The sequence below is a fragment of the Pavona decussata genome, unplaced genomic scaffold (assembly GCF_977016875.1).
Source record: "Pavona decussata unplaced genomic scaffold, jaPavDecu1.1 SCAFFOLD_92, whole genome shotgun sequence".
NCBI classification, from domain to species: domain Eukaryota; kingdom Metazoa; phylum Cnidaria; class Anthozoa; order Scleractinia; family Agariciidae; genus Pavona; species Pavona decussata.
Window position 1 is genome coordinate 3,100,330 of NW_028145509.1, and position 21,516 is coordinate 3,121,845.

The 21,516-nt window shown below is 40.3% G+C and overlaps 1 protein-coding gene and 1 pseudogene across 4 annotated transcripts in view; one reads left to right on the forward strand and one right to left on the reverse strand.

Moving 5' to 3' along the window:
* LOC146473882 (uncharacterized) overlaps window positions 1-21,516 on the reverse strand; it is a 195,543-nt gene that overhangs the window by 142,431 nt on the left and 31,596 nt on the right. For 2 of the 4 annotated variants that reach the window (XM_085117829.1, XM_085117828.1), the window contains exon 1: window positions 1,775-1,834. The exons of 1 other annotated variant lie outside the window; for it this stretch is intronic. In XM_085117829.1, the coding sequence (XP_084973955.1) occupies window positions 1,775-1,795 (21 nt within the window). In that variant the 5' untranslated portion in view covers window positions 1,796-1,834. Of the gene's footprint in view, window positions 1-1,721; window positions 1,738-1,774; window positions 1,835-21,516 lie in introns of those variants that run through there. One more of the 4 variants, XM_085117833.1, reaches the window with a different exon arrangement.
* On the forward strand, window positions 9,310-19,285 carry LOC146473885 (uncharacterized; annotated as a pseudogene).

The window sequence follows — 21,516 nt, forward strand, 5'->3', positions numbered from 1 at the left end:
CAAAAATTTAAACTACAACACATGTATGCATTCATAATTTACCACAATATATGTGGTAATTTTGGTCTAGCACAACTGGATTAAGTTCGACGTTTGAATGAATTGTAGGGCTACATTCAAGTTTATTCCAATTGACTTCGACGCGAGGATAGTTCGACGTTTAAACCGGGCCTATTGAGTTTACTATATGTTAATCTACAAGCGGAAGTAATTTTCTTTCATGATGTCCATGATCGAACTCATAAACTGTACTACAGATATTCAACCGGTCAGTGTAAAATGCAGACTGCAGACTGCAGACTGCAGACTGGGGGTAAAATGCAGACTAGGGGTAAAATGCAGACTGAACACTGCAGACAAGGGGCAAAATGCAGACTAAATTATAAAGACTATCTTTTTAAAGTTACAGTCAATCCAGGTCACGTGTGAACAGTAATTCCAAGAATGAAATGAACATTCGAATTTCTCTTTGTAATGTCCGACGTGTGAATGAAATGTTGGACATCTCTCTGGAAGTCGTTCCGAAAAAGACGCATTAACTGAAAAAAAGATTCAAAATACTTGGGAAACAATTGTTATTCTTGAAATATTCAATTTTGCAATGTAAAGAAAAATTCATAGCTTTATATTGTCAATAAGCTAGGGAAATTTATACGGGAACTCTGAAATCTCGTTGGCGATTTTGAAAACTGACATGTATATGTAAATTTCAAAACTCCGTTCAAATTTCAAAAATATCGTTCACGCGTGACCTGGGTTGACTGTAAAACACTCGAAGTGATTTTGGTCTGTATAGAAAGTTAATAAGTAAGTGTAGAATTCCAAAAAGATACATGTAGCGTTGTTAGCGAAAAAGGAATTTGAGGCTTACGAAAAAAACTTAGGATTTCATTGCGTGACTTTTGGGGACGGCGCGCTACTTCTTCCAATACTTTCAAAAATTATTTCTCCATGAATTCGCTTCGAAATAAAGAGAAAAACCGCTCAACAAGATATTTAAATGTTTTAGTTTTGAAAAAAAAATGCATTTGACGATGTGCTTTCGAAATATATCGGTGAATTTTAAAGTGCGCGGATGGATGCATTTTACTACCGTCCGCCTTGTATTATATTACGTTGTAAACAAACCGAGTACAGAAAACTCAAAAATTCGTATCTCGGTAAATATATGTCCTATCGAGCTCATTTTTGTCTCTATAGAAAGCTGAGTAAATGTAGAATTCAAATATGAAAAGATTTCTGTTGCGCAGATAACGAGAAAGGAATTTAGCGCTTGCGAAAAAATCGTAGAAAATGAAAACAGTTCTCACGGTTTAAAATGAATGAATACTTTCCGGGATACAACCTGCCCAACCGAACAAAATTTAATTTAATTTAGTCTGCATTTACCCCTGGTCTGCAGTTTTCAGTCTGCATTTTACCCCTAGTCTGCATTTTACCCCTGGTCTGCAGTTTTCAGTCTGCATTTTACCCCTAGTCTGCATTTTACCCCCAGTCTGCAGTCTGCAGTCTGCAGTCTGCATTTTACACTGACCGGATATTCAACACTTACCCCGCTATGAAGTTGCTGATCCATGAGGATTTCTGAGATCAAGGAGTTGAGGAATAAAGCCAAAAAACCCGATTGGTAAAAGATGACAAGAAACAAACAAGGCTATAAACTCTGCACAACTTTAAGAAAGACGTGTGCCAACATATGGAGAAAATATAATCAAAGATACTGTTGAGGTGGTCTTCCTGTCTGTAGCTTTCCTCCTCTTCAAAAGAGCCGCACTTTTTTCGTTCCCTTCGACATTCGTCTAACCGTCCCAGTGATGAAGGCGAGAACACTGAAGACTGGCAAAGTAGTAAACCTCTGCCACAAAATAGAAATTACCTCCGCTAGACTTCCACCAACAAATCGAACACATCGCGATGTTCGATGTTCAGCGGTTGTTGTTTACACCTAACCTCCAACTTCGTTCCCAGGGTCCTCTTCCTTCCTCCCTCGCGAACTTCCGCGAACTCTCGATCGAGGAAGGAAGAGACCGACTCCCTTGCACATTTATTCCCTTGCATATCACTCATCGAGTTTCAAATCCCAGTATTATTTAGACTATAGTTCGAAGCAAGGTTTTAATGGCCTTAGCTCCCACGAGTCTCCTGCAGCTCAGTGACGGTGGGGCATCCGAACTAGTCATCGGAAGGCCATTAGTCATTTATAGGTGCAGCCGGCCTGTAGGGCCAACTTGGGAGAACTCGGATTTTTCTTTTTTCCAAAAATGCCTTTGTCAAAAAAAAAAATCTATCAAACTACTAGCTGTTCTTTTTAGTTCTGAACAAAGTTCAATCCACTGTTTACTACCTCCAAGCTTTACAAGGATGCGGAAACACGACAGTAGTGATTTCATTTAAGCTTGATACTTTCGATTTTTGAGCCGAATAAGTAAGTTCTTCATTCACTCAATAATATTATTTTGGGAGCTGTCCGTGGAAAGACGCACTGTCGTTTTGAACAGGACGAAGGTTTTTTCTAGTTGTAGAACGAATCCATGTATAAAGGCTGGTTTTCACTAGCGACGGTGTCGGAGTCGGAGTCGTAATCAGAAGCGTAGAGCTTATGATCTAGTGAACACAGCGTTCCGATTCCAGAACATAAGCGACGGAGTCGTAAGCGGAGTCGGAAGAAAATGGAAACGTTCTGATTCTTCAGACTCCCATTCCGTCGCCCTTATGACTCCGCTTACGACTCCGATTTTTGATTTTCACTAGGTCATAAGCGCTCTTACGACTCCGCTTACGACTCCGACTCCGACTCCGTCACTAGTGAAAACCAGCCTTAAGAGGCGACTCCTTTCAGTGCTTCACGTTCTTACTTCAGCTTTAAAATTCTTGTAAAGAAAAAGAGCCAGAACAATAGAGTCCTGGGGTGATATATTAGCACAGAATAAATTACAAAGGACCGCCAACCAAAATGCTGCTAGTATAAGCTGGATCTGTGAAAGATCTAATCAGTCAAAAATAAACATAAGTAGCTGAACTGTAAAAGGCTGATCTGAGAGCCTAAATACTTAACACGACAGTGACATGACACATAGGCGGCCCAAGCTCAAGCTGTGAGCGGTGATCATCTTGTGTAATAGCGGTCACGGCTCAAATATGAGAGTTTATATGGAATATTTACGATCGGGTTTATGAGGTACAAATACTGGAAAGTCCTTAATAGAAATGACATACCTTGCTTCTAAGGTGTATTGCCTATTGTCGTTTTGCTATTTTGTGCTGATTTTTGGCCATTTTATCACTTACTAGGTTTTCCACTTTGGGATGGGTTTTATTTTTGGCAAGTAGGCATTTTTTTATCATACTCTATCCAAACATCTTTATAAAACTAAGCTGATATCAACTAAAATATCGTTAAACCGTGACGTGATTGGGTGACTTATAGGTCAGCAAAATGAGCAAGCCAAACTTTTCAGAGAGAAAAAGAGCTCAAAATCATCATTCGCGGATGTTTCACAATACAACTATAGCTACCATGCCTCCTCGGCATAGATTGCCTCCGTACGAAAGTGGGAAGATGATAGGCCAGTGTAAAGAAGAATGTGAACTACGTAAGGATACTCAGGATGTATGTGTACAGGGTGTGCCAAAAGTTCGTTCCTCTATTTTAAAAGGTTATATCTCAAGAACACAGCTTTATTTCTATACACAATTTAAACAAAGCAATTATACTTCAACTAAGTGCAAGTCTTCCAAAATTTAATATCCTGAGTGCCACCCCCCCCCCCCCCCCTTATTTTTTATCACATTTTGAAGCCTGCGTGGCATGGAATGCGATAAATCGCGCAGTGTAGATGGCTTGATGTTCTTGCAGGCTTGTCTCAGGCGTCTTTTTAGGTGATCCATTTTCTTAGGAGAAGGGTCCTTGTAGACTTCGCTATCCATGATGCTCCACTGAAAGGTTCTCTACAGGGTTGAAATCTGGCAAATTGGCTGGCCATTCTGTCTCAGGGACGAAATTCGGCAGGTTTTTACCGCACCATGCTTGGGTAGCCTTTGCCGTGTGGGCTGGTGCTCCGTCCTGCACCAGCGTCATCTGCTTGTTAGAGCTGAACAGTTTTCGCTTGTCTACAGCTTATGTTGTACTTCTGCAGCGTAGCAGAGGCTTTACTTCTTTCTTAAGGATGTTTTCGATGTAATAATCGGCAGTTACAGTTCTCCCTTGGGGTACAAAATGAAGAGCAGTCAAGCCACGTCCGGTCATCCCGCCCCAGATCATCCATTTTGAACTGTTCTTAACTTGGTAAGCTGGCGGAACTTTGTCCTCTTGTGAGCCCCATACGATGTCATTTTTGGGGTTTGGAAGTTGAAAGAGGTATTTGGGGCATTCATCTGAAAATAGGAAATCCTCCCAATCTTCTGCAGTGAGATGTTTAAATGCCTTTGCGAATTTCAGACGCGCGGTTCGCTGCTTTGTACTGAGAAGAGGCTTCTTTGGCCGTCCAAGTGCCCTTCATCCTTGGTTTTTCATGCACCTCCAGACAGAGTTTTTACCCCCATCAAGGCTTTTCTTTCGAGCTCTCTTGCATGTTGTCTTGTCGAATTGCATGTTGTCTTGTAGAAATAAAGTAGCACAAATGTAAGGTAATAGTCTTGCAAACTTGTTTTTGAAATTATTCGGTAATCGAGTAAAATTGCGTTTTTAAAAATGCGGGTTTTTAAAGTAGAGGAACGAACTTTTGGGACACCCTGTACATGATTTTTTGAGCTGATTAAATCTCTCCCTAGATGATTATAAAGCCTTATTTGCAGGGCAGTCTTCTTAAATTAAACTAAATAATAGGTAAGTATTTGACTCAAGCAGTAAAATATGTGAATTTCACCATTGCTGAAAAGCATGTCAAATAACGAACAAATACCCGGAAAGAGGAAGGGGGGGGGGGGGGGGGGGACTCGCTTGGTAATGACTGAGTCATTTCGCTGAAAGTTCCATGCCGCTCCCTCTGGGTTGGGGATATAAAAGACCCTGGGCACGAGGTTGAAAATTGAAGTAAATATCGTGGAAGAAGAACGCAACGAACTCTTTGGAAGAAGAAAGAGAGAGACCCATAAATGAATGGAACATTTTTTAACTTTTACTGAAGTAAATTGAAGCAAAAATATGGGCATTTTTTAGGGCACTTCCCATTTGAATCACGCATGTTTTTGGAGTCAAAATTCTGTTGTCCTCACCCAGTTAGACGCCACGCCTCACGATACTTCACGGGTACAAAAATGCAGCATGAAGCGAAAAGACTGAATGTCAGAGTTAAGGTAGTTTGGGTCGTTTCAGGCCGTGACACACTGCTGGTGCTATGCACGCGAGCCTATTACTTGTTGTAAGTTGTTCAGTTTTTATTATTATCTGATCTTTTTATGCTAGTTATTACGAAACCTTGTTTATAAAACAGTACGCCATTTACATTACTTGCAATACTTTTTTATTTTTCCCTTCCAACATAATTCATATAAATACGATTATAATAGCAGAAATCCGTGACAAATACAAATGATACATTATACAGAACCAAACATTACAATTGACAATAAAAAAATTAGCAAAGTTGCGGCTACAGAGCTATTAAACTACTTTATTTGGAAAGTAATAGAACTTAACGTAGTTGAAATGATTGCGTTAAAACAGAGACGAGGCTTATAGGAGACATTGCCGGTATTCAGCTGAATACCAAACGAATTTTAGAAAGCGCAGGATCGAATTTTTTCAGTCACTTTAGGAATTTTCTCTTGTGTTTTGCAAATCAAATGAAATGTCAGACCAGTAGAGAATAGAAGTGGCTCTGGCCCCAGTTGTTCAAAGAGCGGATAACTTTATCCAGTGGATAAGTTGCTATCCAACGGATAAAATCTACTCCAGCCAAAGCTTTTGGCAAGTTTTCACACAATCCCATACTTAGATTAGACAGACACTTCTACTTTATACACAAATTATAGGGCTATTGGAAATTATAGGAAATTCTTGTACAAATTTTATCTGCCGCATAGCGACCTATCCACTGGATAAAGTTATCCACTCTTTGAACAACTGGGGCCTGGTTATTAAAGATGTCCGGGCTTTAGACCAGGAATTATCACTTAACTTGGGTTAGGCCGATCGTCTTTATAGCTGTGGTGGCTGTGTAGTGTCAGTGGGTTCTGATAACCATTTCATAACGTCCAACTGAAAGAGAGATGTCACTCTTCAAGACCAAAAAAAGAGGAATTAGGCTTTCAACGTTATAGAGTACATTTTTTTCTTTTCTTTTATTCCAATTTTTGTCAAGATTTTGCTTGTTGCTACCCTTTTAGAAGTTTGAACTGAAAAAAAAAATTAGCTTAGTTATTTTAGTCAGTTTAAAAGAAAGGCGATAGACCGCTTTCCAGTCCATTACTTCTTGCTATCAAGTTCACAATCTACTGGCGGTCTCGATTTTTGTTGGCCTCGAGTTGGGCTTTGTATTCTAGTATCAATAAGGTTTTCAAAAACTACCCAAGAGGGAGGAGAGGGGGGCTACTCAAGAAAGTTTTATATGGGGAGGCTCCTCCCACGAGGTCCAAACCGTTACCCTTTAATACACCATTTTTGACAGGAAAGGTGACCTTTTTAACAAACACATTTACTTACACAGGAGAAGTGAGTCAAATCAAACAACAAATAACTACATATACAAATCAACAAATCTTAACTACAAGATTGAATGCCTGAGATGTGTAAACAGCACGTAGGAGAAAATAAAAGCGTGATTACTTCGTGAACGTTTTAAAGAACACAGCCACTAACAATCCTAATTTCCCTAATACACTTCAACTTGCTGGTGCACTGTGATAAACACCTAAGGTGTCCTCTGGAATTACAACCAACAACAACGGATCCCATATTGGCTCAAATAAACTGCGCCCTTGCCGTAGTCTCAGCCCTGCTATCAGTTTGCAATTGGTTTATGTACACGTGAAGTGACGTCTGGCACGTGCATTTCTACTACAAGAGATCTGGCAACGATAAGTATTCAGAACGGTTTATTCAATTGTGCGTCGTGTGGTTCTCTGTATTCAAAAGTTTTGTAACCCATTCATTCTTGGTCTGCCTCGCAGACGCTCTTTTGGCTGAGGCTAATTCATTTTACGTTCCATAGGAAATGGTACCCCTATCACATACCTACAGTAGAAACGTTCCGATCCTTTCTCGTTGGCTCTGTTCGAGATATTTTGAAGTTCCCTTTGAAATACCTAAATGACAGGTTCCCTAACCTTTCCTTTGCTTCAGCTCGTGAAATTCCTACCCAGAAAAAGGTCTCCCTTTCGGGCAGAGCCTCACCGTATAGACCGTTATAAAGAGTATCCACCCCTCCCCCCGTACTCTACCTTATCAGGTTTCTTAGTCTTTACGAAGGTTTCTACGAATTGTCACGCTCAAGAGAACTTGTAACGGAAAGCATTAATTTTCATTTGGCGGCAGCGGTTCGTTGGGCATTTAGTTGCTTTGGTTTTGGTTTTGCCGAGGGAATGGTTTAGCGAAGGACACGAAACTGCGCCTAATCGTAAGTTCAATACTCCGCCAAGTTCTACCATGCAGCAGTTAAAAGCTACCGTTTCCTCTTCTAGATAATGGCTCTTCAGGAAAGACCGCCACAACAGTATCCTTGTATAGTGCATTTGTACTGTAGTTTAGCCTTTGTGGCGTCGTGTGATGTTCTACGGAATTTTTTTTGTTTTGTTTTGTTTTGTTTTGTTTTGGTTGTTTTCCTTAACTCCTTGATCTTAGAAATCTTCGTTGACCACCAGCTTCTGGAAGTTCTCAGCAAAGTAAGCGTTGATTCCCGTCCTGACCGATTAGATCATGTCGACGAGCTATCGGTCGTGTCGAAGTCATCTAATTAGAATGAATCATGTAGGATTGTAATTAAGCACGACAAGCTGACTATCGCAGTGAAGTAGTGCTAAATGTCCTAAATGACTTAAACGTCGTTCTTGACTTGTGCCAAACCCAATGTATTCATCATCACAAAGTATACATTGTCATAATGTGGGAATTTTGCGGGCAGCTTGCCTGTTGCGGTTTCCTTCGCTTCACCCGCGAAGAACTTGAACTGTCGGGTATAAATAGCGCGAGAGTCACTAATGAAAATGACCCAATTTCAAGTTGCGAAATGTCCCTATAATGTCACGAGTCTGAGAAGGAAGAATATAAAGCAGAGTCTAAACAAAAGCACAAGTCTGTCAGGAACACTGATAATGGATATTTAAAATACAACGATTGTGTAAATACAATACACCGGAAGTACTTTGAACATCGGAACGGATCCCTTGGACGCGATAACAAAGTTAATTTCTCCGTTTGTTTTAGAGGTACAGCTTTGAAGTGGCCGGGTATTCTCGGTTTTCACTGTCACGCCATTGAAAAAAAAAATCGAAACCATTCCATGAATGAAGTCAAGAAATTGACATGGTATAGAAGATAAATAAATAACACATCTGTCCAAGTGTCAGGTCTGTGCGGCATTCCATACTCGAGTTATTTGACAAAATGTCCCACATAAATTTATAGAGCTTAGTATGGAGACGCCATGTTTGTGTCCCTCTGAGGGGCACAAACATGGCGGCCGGAAATAGGAAAAAACATCTGGAGTTCACTTTTGCCAGAAAAGATGTTTGTTTGCCCTTGTGAATTATCGAATGTTTAGATTAATATTTCTCCTTAAACTTAAATTGATAAGAATGCTGAAAATCACCCGAAGAGTCATTTTTACGATACGGAAAAGCTCTGTCACGGCCGTCCTCCTGATGTCACGCACGATGAAAACTCGGAAATTGAAACTGTTCTATTTTCAAAAGGAAGCACGACATCGAGCTAAGAAATTGTGAACAGACATATTTTTTGGTAATCTTTCCTGGAATGAAGGTAAAAATTTTCTAGGCCTCCCAGTTTTGAATTCTAGAATTTGGTGACGTCACGTGAAAACCGAGAATTCTGCAGTCATAAGCCGTTATCATTATTGGCGACAAAAATGACAAACAGAAGAATATAAATATGTCATTCAATACGTCCGAGAGGACCATTGTATAGCGTGAGTAAATTAAAACGATAACAATGTTTTCTTGGGACCTACTTCCGAATTTCTGAACAGATATTCGAGCGAAATGTCGGTAGAACTCTGTATCTGGCCCAGTTTTAATGACTAACAAGAGAAGAGAACAAAAAGGAGGTCCAGTCACAGGTTTTGCCTCAATCAGTGACACAATAGCTTGATAAATGTAGTATAAAGTATTTCTTGAACTACAAGTCAATGCATCATGCGTAGCGTTGATCGTGAAATGTTGAGGCATATGTCATTGGGTTTTACAGTATGTAATATTGATATAATATTTTATAATCTATTTAATGTGATATCTTTTAATAGTAAAGTGTAAGTGATCTTTATGATATGAGTACAAAATTTTGTCTCATTTTTATAATTAGGATTATTTTCATCTGGATCGCTCACCCCAGATGCAATCCCAATCACAGCAAGAAGTACAGGAAGAACTTTCACCATTGTCTGGACCCTCACAACCTCAACTATCAACAGTGTCACCACATTCTACTGAAAATGTTGGCGGAGAAGGTAAAGGAATATTTCAAGCACCGAATGTCAAGCGACGCTTGGGTAGTTATATTAAGAAAGTTTATAAATCTATCAAACTAACTAATGAAGTTAAAATCACCTGTTTCTGGATGCCTCGACCCCCAGGCATCCTCTTTGGTCGAAAAAGACTTGCATGGAGTTGTAGGACTCCCGTTCGTTCCATGCACGAAGTTCGTTGACGCACGGGGGAAAGGGGCGTCCCACTAACGTTGAGTTACCCAGGCTGCAAACTGTGTATGTGCCTACACATTTGGGAGAGTCAAATGGTAAGCCCAAGACTAACTGAAAACTGGATTTTCAAAAGCTTATCCCCAGACTTTATAAAGTACATGTTTGGTGTTGTCATCAGAGTTGATTAGGTAACTTGGCCACGGTAAAGAGGTTTAATTTGAGTGCTGTAGCGTTTCAAGCGTTAGCTCTTTGTCAGAGGTAACCAACGGAAATTGTTGTATATATAATGAGCAGTGCAGCTATGCTAATTGTGGGAGCACGATAACGTGGACAACAAAAAAACAACAACAACAACAACAACAAAAACTAGGCGAATAAAAGGCAATCGTTGATTCCGTGAGGATTGAGAGTGCGCATTTATAAGGTGGATGCTTCAATGAAATCAGTGGGGGTTGTGACACAATTGTTAGTACCACTTTCATGGTCAATTTGTGGCAACTTAAAGTTCCCTTCATTCTCAGCTTCGATAAAATTTCGGGACCCAAGCGATTAATTCATTAAAATCACTGATCGTTTTACATGCACCTCCGCTAATGTTATTGCGTAAAATGCACTTTTTGCAAAAAAATGTTATCTATTAGTGAGACAGAAAGAACACTAGGACTGGACAATATAGATAAACAGCGTTTAAACTTAATCTGCAACAGCGAGTAAACCTAATCTGCAACAGTGCGTGGAAAAACGAGACACGTTTGAAGTGTTTTACCTTTTTATCAATTTCTTGGTCCAAAAAATCTATTAACGACCCTAGCTGTAGGTAAACCTTCAATTACAACCTGTCCTTTTCTGAACAGTCCTTTTTCAACATTCCTTAGGAAATTTTTAAAATCCTTTTAATACTGAGAAATACAGCTCACTGTCGTTTATGTATGACGTTTTCTGATCAATATCCCTTGAATTTGAATAAATTCGCAGAGAGCTGGAGAAGAACAAAGAACTTCTCGCGACATGTCGAACCGCCACGTCTCCCACCAGCCCTCGGAGGCAATGGGGATATGAAAGAGCGACCGCCTCTACACAGCGATAGAGAGTATCTTTAATAGGTTGTATATCATATACATACAGAACGCAATATTAAAACAGCACTTAAATCAACAGCACCCTCTGAAATTCTTTTCCAACCTTGAATTTTCGCAGATACCATCGACGAAGTCGGTTATTCGAAACCCCGGGCCAGACGTTCTTCCTTAGATTTTTTTCTGCGAAGGGGAAAAAGCAAAGAAGGTAAAAAGAGCCAGTCCAGTTCAGGCAACAACAAGAAAGGTAGTAAGAGGAAAATCACCAAAGATGACATTAGCGAACCCATGAACTTTCGGTAAGTCCACTTGGCCCAGTTCGGACAATGTGGTACCGAGTCTGAATCAGTTGGCTCGGCAGATTTGAGTAAGGTGCGTGAATAAGTCTCAAGGCACGGCAGCGCTTGCAGGATTCCATTCACACTCCCTTACCTCCGATATGCCGAACATGTTTTCCATGTAATTGATTCATTATTGCACGGCTAATTTGCAGAGTGAAGAAAAGGGAATCCCCCATCCTTCCAACGCGATCCATGCTCTTCCCTTTCCTGTCCATCATCTCAACTTGTGTATCTTTGATGTATCATCGCGTGTTTTATCTTATGCATCTCTGTCATCTCCAACAGAGTCGCAGAAAAATCACCGACAATTATTTTTTGTCCTGGGGCTGAAGTTGACATTCGACATCCAGCCCTAACACGGGCTGATATTTTTGCACTTCTCAGTGCAGCTATTACAATGACTGTTTGATTGTTACTTTTCTTTTAGGCGTCTTGGGCACATTGGCTTCGATGGTTTTGATGTGAGTGAACTGTGAATTATGCACCTACCAATGTTAAGCCCGAGTTGGGGTTGGACCAAGTGGACCTAGGCAGGTGTGGTACACTTGAAGTTTCGAATTTCTTTAAGTCAAAATCCCATTCCTTGGACCAAAAAGGACCAAATTTTATCAAATTTCCTCTTGTTGGTAATTTTAATTGATTTATGAGTCAAAAAAACTAAGGCCAGGGATTCGAAAATAGTTGCCAGTTACTAAAACCATTGGGCGTGCCATAAGTGTTTCACTGTATATGAGTGACTGAAGCATTGCAGGATTAATGCAGCTGCTAAAGCCATTTCCTTGAGGTATTGCAATGTGTGTGTATGGTTGAAGCATCACAGGGTTCTACAAAGTGTATCTATTCTAGCAGTGGTAGGTGTAATGTCTAAGTTAAGTGAGGGTTCACTAGCAATTCTGAATTGTAACGAGACGCATGCGCATACCGTGAGAATCGAATGCACCAAGTCAGTTAACTGATAGTTTTCACACCACTGGGAGTCATATCCCGTAGTGCCCGGACAATGAAATAGATCTTTGAAAGTTGATTTGCAGGGACCACTGATACATTATTTCGGTAGACCTCGCTCCTAAAGATACATACTAACAGAGTGTGAGCTATATATAGTCCCTTCCACGTTTAGTTTCCAATGTGCTGGTTTCTTTTTTGGAAGGGACTCATCCCATTTGCAGCGCGAGAAATTTACCAAACAATGTTCCCACCAGTCACTTAACACAACGTCGTAGGTGTCGATAAATTTTTATCGAATATCATCGAACACATTGAAATCGATTGTATAAACTATTGTACACGCCAGGAAACAAACATTAGGAAACTGTCTTGATAATCAGATGTATATACACAGATTAAAAAAACCCGGTATTACCACCATGTTTAATTTATTGCCATAGCAGTGACCACCAATACTTCCACTGTGACCCCGCAATTATTAATTCGTCCTCTTTTTCTTTTTAAAATGCGCAAACGAATGACAACTGGTAAGAGCAGTTTGACCTGGCTGTCGTAACAGAGGAAGAGAAGCAGACAAAGGACGGCATGGAATTCTTTTTTGACTTTGTTGACACTAGAGGTAATTAATATACCCTGATATCAGGTTTCAAAAAATTCAAAATTGTCGAAACTTACTTCAATGCTATTCAAAGTCATTACCGAGAAATTAAATATGCGTTATTGACTAAGTGTGAGGTCAAGATGGCTGGATATTGGCCAAGTACTTTTTTGCGTTTTTATGGACAAAGCGTCAGTGGAAGCCCGTTAGCATAATTTGTCAATACATAGATACTATTTTGTTTATTGGTACTTTCTGCGTGCTCTAAATATGGACCACGTCCCCGCAAAACCCTCTCCCCTCCCCTCTCTTCCTCCTTTTTCAATAAAATAAAAAACACTTCTTCTATAGTTATTCTTAAAATTGAGGTCTACTGTCACTGAACTGATGTGTGTTTTTTGAACTGATGGTGTGGTTATTGAACTTTTGACCAGAACAGCTTTTATTGCCGAACGAAAAGTGTACCCAAAACATATTCTATCTAGTATGCTCGTCAGGGTATGAATAGTCTTGAAAAGGACTGTTGCTGGTGACTTTGACAAACTAGTACCAGTCATCAGGCACGTCTCTAAACCGTCACTCTGATTACAGCTTCCGCGAAGGTTGCGCCAGCGTCGGTCAATCACACCAACAACAATCCTTAATTTCAGAATAACTGCCACCTTGTAGATCACAATATGCAGAGTTCTGAGTCGTCTGTTACCGTTTGGTTTGAGATTTATTAATTAGACAGTTCAATATTACCCATTCGTTGTTTCCTCAAATCACTCCCAATACTCTCCAGTTGTTTACGTTCTTGCTCGGCAACACTTACAGTGTAAAGAAACTTGATTACAGAATGTTTCTTCCATGTGGACAATAGCTGCTTGTTACGCAATAGCTATTTGCCTCAGATATTCCAACACTTCTATTCAAAAGGTGCAGGTTTTGTAGTACATGAAATTAAGCTGAGATAACCTGATATGCATACTGTTCATAATATTTGCGCTACGAAAATCGAAGACAAACATTTACCACAGTACCCCAAGATCGCCTGCATCAGGTCCTTGCATCAGTTTGTCATATCCCAACTGACTGAAAGTGAGTTGATCGCTCAGGTGTTACAAATCCTGGGCCCGGTTGTTCGAAAGCCGATTAACGCTAATCCACGATTAAAAATTAACCGAGGTTTTCATCTCGCTCATTAAAGATGATTTTAAAGGCTAATTTTTAAACTAATGGTAAACAAATTTCTAAGGCAAAACTAAGGGACCAAAATCTTTTGGACAAATCTGTATGGGTTAGTAAATATACTCGAATGAAAGTTCACATTAACCCAGGATTAGCTTAATCGGTATTTGAACGACTCGGCCCTGACGATTAAGGATTTTCTGATAAACGTCTGTTACTACTATATTTGTTAATTTCAGTTCCACCAGAAATCCTTGCAAGGGGACGCTTGGCCATTGAGGCCTACAACAATGCTCTCAGAGAAGGAAGAACGTACCCTAAGAGGTACCAGTAATGTTGATTGGACAGGACCGGGCAGGAAAGACGAGCTTAAAAAAGTCCTTGACGGGGGAACGTTTCAACCCACACGAAGAAAGTACTGTAGGAATCGACAAGGATCCCTCACATTTTCAAGTTACAACGGAGATTTGGAAGACAGGGGAAAAGGATGAAGCCACAACTTCTAATGCAGCAATATCCTACCAACACCATGCGGCAAAACTGATTGCGCGTAGTCTGATGATAGCACCCAGTTTGTTTGAAACACCCCCGCTGGACAGTGCTGATCCATCAGCAGATAAAGACTTACCAATCTCACCTTTGCGCTTCCAATCACCTCAAACCTGCAGATTTGCTTCAAAAGAAAATCCAAAACTAGAGGAAAGAGCTGTTGAGCATGTCCAGTCTGGAGGTGTTTTCATCACAAATGTGGATTTCCCGGCATCAAGCCCTGAATTTGCTTTCGTGTCTTCGGAGACACCAAACACATGTTTACATGATTTCAAGACCTGGGATGTATCAAGAGATAATGCATTTAGCCTTTGGGGGGAGCCAGAGGTGCCACCCGATATAGCAACTCTGGTTGAAAGGATGCTTCACCAAGGTACGGAAGTAGATGACGAAGATGTCTATTCAGTTTTGTGGGATTTTGGAGGACAGTCAGTCTACTATGTCACCCACCCGCTCTTTCTTACACCAAGAGCTATTTATGTCTTGGTTAACGACCTCAGTCGAAATCCATGGGAAAGAGGAAACCATCCTGAACAGCAGGAAATGTTCAAGAGATTTAAAGACGAGTTCTGTCTGAAGAGCAACCTCGACTATCTAGACTTTTGGATGACTTCTGTTGCATCCATATCTTCTCCAGATGAAGACCATCAAAATTCATCCAAGTCCTAAATATGAGGCACTGCCAGAGAAACTTCCTCCTGTGTTCCTAGCCTGCAGCCATGCTGATAAGCCACATGATGGGATGGATCCTTGTACACTAGCAAATGAAATCTTTGATTGTCTCCAAAGAAAGCCATACAGTACCCACTTGGTGGAGAATGTTTATGTTGTGAACAACACACTCTCTGGAAGTGAATATGAGTGTCCAGAAGTTGTACGATTACGGCAGGACATACTTGCTGTTGCTCAGAAGTTACCGCAAATGAAAGAAGTTATTCCAGTCAAGTGGTTGAAATACGAGAGGGCGCTTCATATCACCGAGAAAGATGGTCACAAATGGATTTCTCTTGAAAGTGCAAAACAAATTGCATCTGAAGTGTGCCAAATTGTTGACGATCAGGAGTTTTTGGCACTGTTGAACTTTTTGCACGACCAGAGAATTATAATTCATTTTGATGATACTCCAGAGTTGTGCAAGTTCGTGGTTTTGGATCCCCAGTGGTTGATCTATGTCTTCAGTAGGGTGATAACCGTTCAGCCGAACGTCCACAAAGACAAAAAATTTAGACAACTGTGGCATAAGCTTGAGACAACAGGCATCCTAGAAGACAGGCTTTTGGAACATGTTTGGGGTCTCTTATTGCCCCATCGAGAAACTTTCGAGAGCCTCATTGCAATCATGGAGAAGTTCAGCTTGCTGTGTCTTTGGCCTTCGTCAGAAGCTTCCTCCAGCAAGCAGTACCTGGTGCCATCCATGTTGATGTCGCATCCACCGCAGGATTTCTTCAAATTGGTTTATTCTGCACAAATTCCTTCTTTTTTCCTCAGGTTTGAAGGCGGACAAATTCCTCCGGGTTTATTTCCCCGACTCATGCTACAGTTCTTTCACTGGGGCCTAGATGAATTTTGGAGCTCAGTGAACCCTCATTTATACCAGAATTTTGCCAGATTCTACACCTCTGGAGATCAAGACTGCTCTGTTATCCTTCTGTGCCATTCTCCGTCCATTGAAATTGTTGTTCACAGAGGAAATCTCAGTTCTAATCTGGCGGATAGTTTGCAGTCGAAGCTAAACCTTTGTGACGATACTTTTGATGACTCGTTTGAAAAAGTCTGTGCGCCCGCTGTGCAAAGACAACTGAGTTTGATGCTTGAGTCCTTGCGTAAAGAGTTTTGTTGGTTGGCGAATATGAGATATGAGGTTGGTGTCATCTGCCCAATCTGTTGCCAAGGAGGCGTATTCAACTACTGTCGCACTCATCGTAAGCAGGGTTGTGAACGAGGGGAATGTCTGCACTTTTTATCTGTATCTGAGTTGCGTCGTGCCAAGCAATTCATCATTTGCAACAGATCGGCTGTTGCACTGAATAACAAAGTGTACATCGACCAGTTTGCAGCCTGGTTTGGCTGTCCAAGTGAAGAGGTAAATTCGCCACAACTTTAACGTTCTATTACGTTGTATGTTGAACTAATATAACTTATTGTTACAACCAGTACATCTTTATCTTTTTTATGGCTTAAAACGATAGAAGAATTTATACATCCCATCTCTTAACGCAGCACCACCTTGGAAACGTAAAAATTCTGGCTAGGACACGATTAAACTTGTTGGTCACTAGCAATTCGTCCCGTACACTTATTATGAACGTCCGTATACTTTCCATTTCACTTTTGTTCATTAAAGGTACATTCTCTGCTTTCTCTGAGAAGGAAAATTGAGGAAAGACATGGGTTTCTTAACCTAAGGTATCAGAAATAATCTATAACATAAGAATCTTCAGATTTACTTGTTTAATGCTCGCCTCATTTTTTTCTAGTGATTCGATTTTGATTGCTTGTTACAGGCTTCACATCAACCAGTCGATGAATGTGGTGGAAGACTTTTTCCTTCAAATTCTGATGAGGGTAAGATTCTAGCTTGATTTTGCTTTCCACTTCAAAGGCGCTTGTGTCTGGTCTCTCTACTTTGGGAAACTTGAAAGCGACAGTGGAATACTCAGTTATAAAAATGATGCTTCTACTGTTTTGTTTAAGTGTAACAGTGATACCTATTGTTAAATAAAAATACATGTGCATGTACACCTTTAAATAAGTAAGAAATTAGTAACGAAGTGTTTGAAATGGCTATACGGGTTCATAACAAGAGTGTAAATTTATGTAATTGGCGTGGTTGAGTGATGCAAGTTAGCAATGCGGTTGATCTGGCAAGTACGCGACCTGTTGTTAATTATAAATAGGCACGTTTCGCTCTGAAAAAAAATTAACATGAAGTATGATGTTCAGGCCCGAAGGGTGGTTCGTTTGCTTTTCCAATTTTTGGACCAAGGTGAAATCAATATCAAATGGCACGTAATAGCCAGAAAAAATATTCGCGAATGGTATTATCCCCAAACTACAGAAGCACTGCCTGATAATCTAACGCCAAGACCGGACCATTTCAGGCAATGGGAAGGACGCGGGATCGAACGAACCCACCATATCTGTTCATGTAATGTACGTTACTACACTGTGAAGTTTTTTCCGGTCAGAGCATTACACTTTCTGTGATCGCAGCCTCATGAACAAAACAATAAAAGCAGCGTGGACGAATGGCATGGCCACTGAACTTGAATAGGGAATCCCCTGGTTCAAATCCCGCCGTGACCGCTAACTGAAGTTGTTTCATGCTATCAGGAAGTTCAATTACTTTTCCAGGCTTTTATATCGCCAACTGGTCTTCCTCTTGACGGTTTGTTTAATTGTTTGTTTTTGTAATATTCGACTGATGTTCAGCCCCACTAGTACATTGTGCTGCTGTGAATACTTGCCGAGGATAAATAGGACACTTAATCGTCAATTAAAAATTCTTTATACAGGGCATGAAGACAAATCGCTTGTTCATCCCTACAAGGTTGCGGAATCGCTGCTGTCGACGTCATGTGATCCCAAAGAGGTTGTGCTGCAACTGATAGAGAGTCTGCAGTTGAACCAAGCTTCTCTGGAACAGCCAGATTCTGTGACCAAAAGATTGGTCCGTTACCTCGCAACGAAGGCAAAGCAATTAGACAGGCTTGATGTGGTCAAACAGCTGAGGGATTTTACACCAACAGGGACGGTTGGTAAACTTGTCATTTGAAGCATATCTATCCACATTGTGCCCGTCACATTGCCTCACTTCATTAACGTGTAAACACTTAACAGACCCTTGGCTGTATCTGTTTTACCTTCAGGCTTTCTTGTTTTCATGTTTTGAACTACCTCTCCACTCTAAGAATGCTATATCCTCATATCTGGCTTCTTTCTGACGACACCGTTTTATGTAGGTCCGTTGTTGCCCGGGAACCTTGATATTTGGAACATTCCTGTTCGCAAGATGAGAGATCTAACAATTGACTTAAGCAGTAAGTGTTTCTTACTGATAGTTTAGGAGAATTTAGATTTGTTGCATGGAAGGTTCGGTCGAACCTCTTCTTACGCACAGCTCTATTAAGACACAGAGAGGGTTTCCCATGGTTCTGGAAAAGCCTGCATTCAGTATAAGAAATCTACCGACACAGTTCCGTAAAAAGGACACCTATATATGCTGAGACACTCGGCTAGCTCTTTCCCAGCACAGCATACTTAGCCAAGTGGCCATAAGGCCATTTCTGGGTTGGTTTGAAAATGTTATAAAAAGTCCCTTTTTTGGAAATGAAACTTCTGTCCAATCGACAAACTTGTCAACCAAGTGCCAGAAAGTTCGTTTCCCTTTTTTTCAATTCAGTTTAAAACCCTATTAGCATTATTCCCACATAGCCACCTCAGTTAAACAACATATCTCTTACTAAACAATGTAGTGTGTAGTATAGCGGGATGTGTTTACTTCTGTCTTGTATGATGACTCACCCTGCGGACTCGCCAAAATACAGCCATATTACACAACAAACCGTCTAAAGAGATATATGACTTTGTGTTTCAGGCGGGGAAGAGTGGAAAGAGGTTGCTGAGAGACTGGGCCTCACCCAGAAAGAGATATGTTACCTTGACAAACGGACTTTGAACCCATTCGACGCTGCATTGGCATTCATAAGTCAGCGGTGCTACATTAATGTGGATGACCTGTACGATGTGCTAAACGAATGTGGGCAGCCTGTGATAGCTGATCTCCTGTGAAATGTGATCGATTTTTTGAACTTGAGTTTTCCATTTTCGAAACCAAATAAGGTATACACTCACCAGTACAAGCCTCTTTCCAATCGGAGCGTGGCAATGGTATTCCGTCGACGGAAGTGACGTCACAGACCCAACACTGTGTCAGTAGCACTAAGCAATCCATGATCGCAAAAGGCAATGGAATGTTCGATATTTCGGGTAAAAATGATACCTCTTTTATATTAAAATATTAATCCAAGATCGCAAAAGGCAATGGAATGTTCGATATTTCGGGTAGAAATTATATCTTTTTTATATTAAAACATTAATCCATGATCGCAAAAGACAATGGAATGTTCAATATTTCGTGTAGAAATGATACCTCTTTTATATTAAAACATTAATCCAATATTACGGGTAATATTAAAAACTTTTATACGTCTAAGAAAGGTCAAATTAAAAAAAAAATGGTTAGAACGTCCCTAAGCTAGGAATTTACTTAAAGTGCACCTAACCCCAAAATGTTTTTTTCTCTTAAATAAATCTTTACACCTGTTCGAAACATATTGCGCTATTAAGCGCCTTTTTATAACCAAATCTTGACTTTTTATAGGCTGTAAAAGTTACAAAATCTAGCCGTCATCTGTCCCATGACCGAGCTAGTAAGGGGCATGGGTCTATTCCTGAATTTACGTCAGAAACTGATTTGCATTGTATTAAGTCTTTGTGAAAATGCATGAAAAATGCAATTAAACAAGGACGTTTTTAGAACAGCCCAACTTCAAAAATGAAGAACGTTCAGCCTTAATTCAAAAGAGATATTCTCTTGAAGAAAAACCCAAAACAAAAACTGAATAGTATAGTTGGTATTTCAGATTACTTATCACCATTCTTCACGTTCCGCCATTTAGATAGAACTTTGCTAACAAGGAAGCAATGTAGAAGAACCTGCTTGAATCGCTTTCGAAAGAGCAAAATTTCATTTTCATAATTTTTGTGTATTTTGATATTTTTAGAATTTTCATACTGTACGCAAAACCACCGCTTAAAATCTGTTAACAACCGTGCGTAGGTTTTCTAAAATCAGTATACGTTTTTAGAAATTCGCTTTTGAAAACGGCCTCCATACAAAAGAAGGCCGTTTTTAGAAATTTGCTTTTGAAAACGGCCTCCATACAAAAGAAGGCCAATTTCCCCTTATTTTCAAGTCCAAAAGGACAGCTCTTCCACTTAATCAATCTTCTTTATTTTAGTCTTAAAATATAGTTACAACATTCCTCTTCAAAATGCTGCGCGTAGGTTTTTAGGTTAATCGTTTTAGAAAGCATGAAAGCGAGTTTTATCAACGCTACCGGGCCAATTTTCGCACCTTCTTCTCTTATTCTGGGCTTTTCAGAGCGCGTATTTGCGCTTCGCTGATCATGAATAGTTAATGAATGTCACAGCATTCTGCCCTATGACAAACTCTCGCAAGAGCTGAATTAAGGCTGTCTTGTAACTTTAGCTACCAAGAAGTTGCTTGCCCATGTACTAGCGTTTGATTGTGAAAACTTGGACAAGTCGAGTTTTCATGATTGTTCCTGGCTGTTATTTGAGGAGCGATATCACCGGTGAAAGCCAACATGAACCTTCAGCTTTCACGATTGTCGGCAAACCCAATTCCATTACACAGCCAGAGAACAAAAGTAGCTGGAACCTATAGAGGAACTTGAAGTTAATATGGCCCATATTTACTCTCTCTGTATATTTACTATTAAGACAGAATAGATTTAGCCTTTAACAGTCTGCAGGATTCATTTAAAAGTAGCCGCGCCAACCGATTTCAAAGTGCCTCTTATCAACACGCGCATGCACCTGGGGGAAATGGTCCGACGACTGCTCGAAAAATATATGCTGGCAGATGTGGCTGGATTAGTCTGTGATAGATAGATAGATAGATAGTTTATTCACCTTAAAAACTTGCAGCCAAGAGGGCTTTACAAATAAATGAGAAGAAGATGATCTAACATAATTTATAGAATTAACTTTTTATTATAATTATTTATTAATATAGTTGGCTCGAAGATATTAGCCTGAGTATCAGGCCTTCCTAAGGGGAGGGGGGAAGGAAAGGGGGAGGGGGAGGGGAAGGGGGAGAAGAGGAAAGGAAGGCCTGACACAAAACCTTAAGTTTCAGAAGTTTGTGTCGAACGTCCGAATTTTGGACGTTGGCGCTGATTGGAGGAAACACAAAAGGTAACGTTACACCGCCG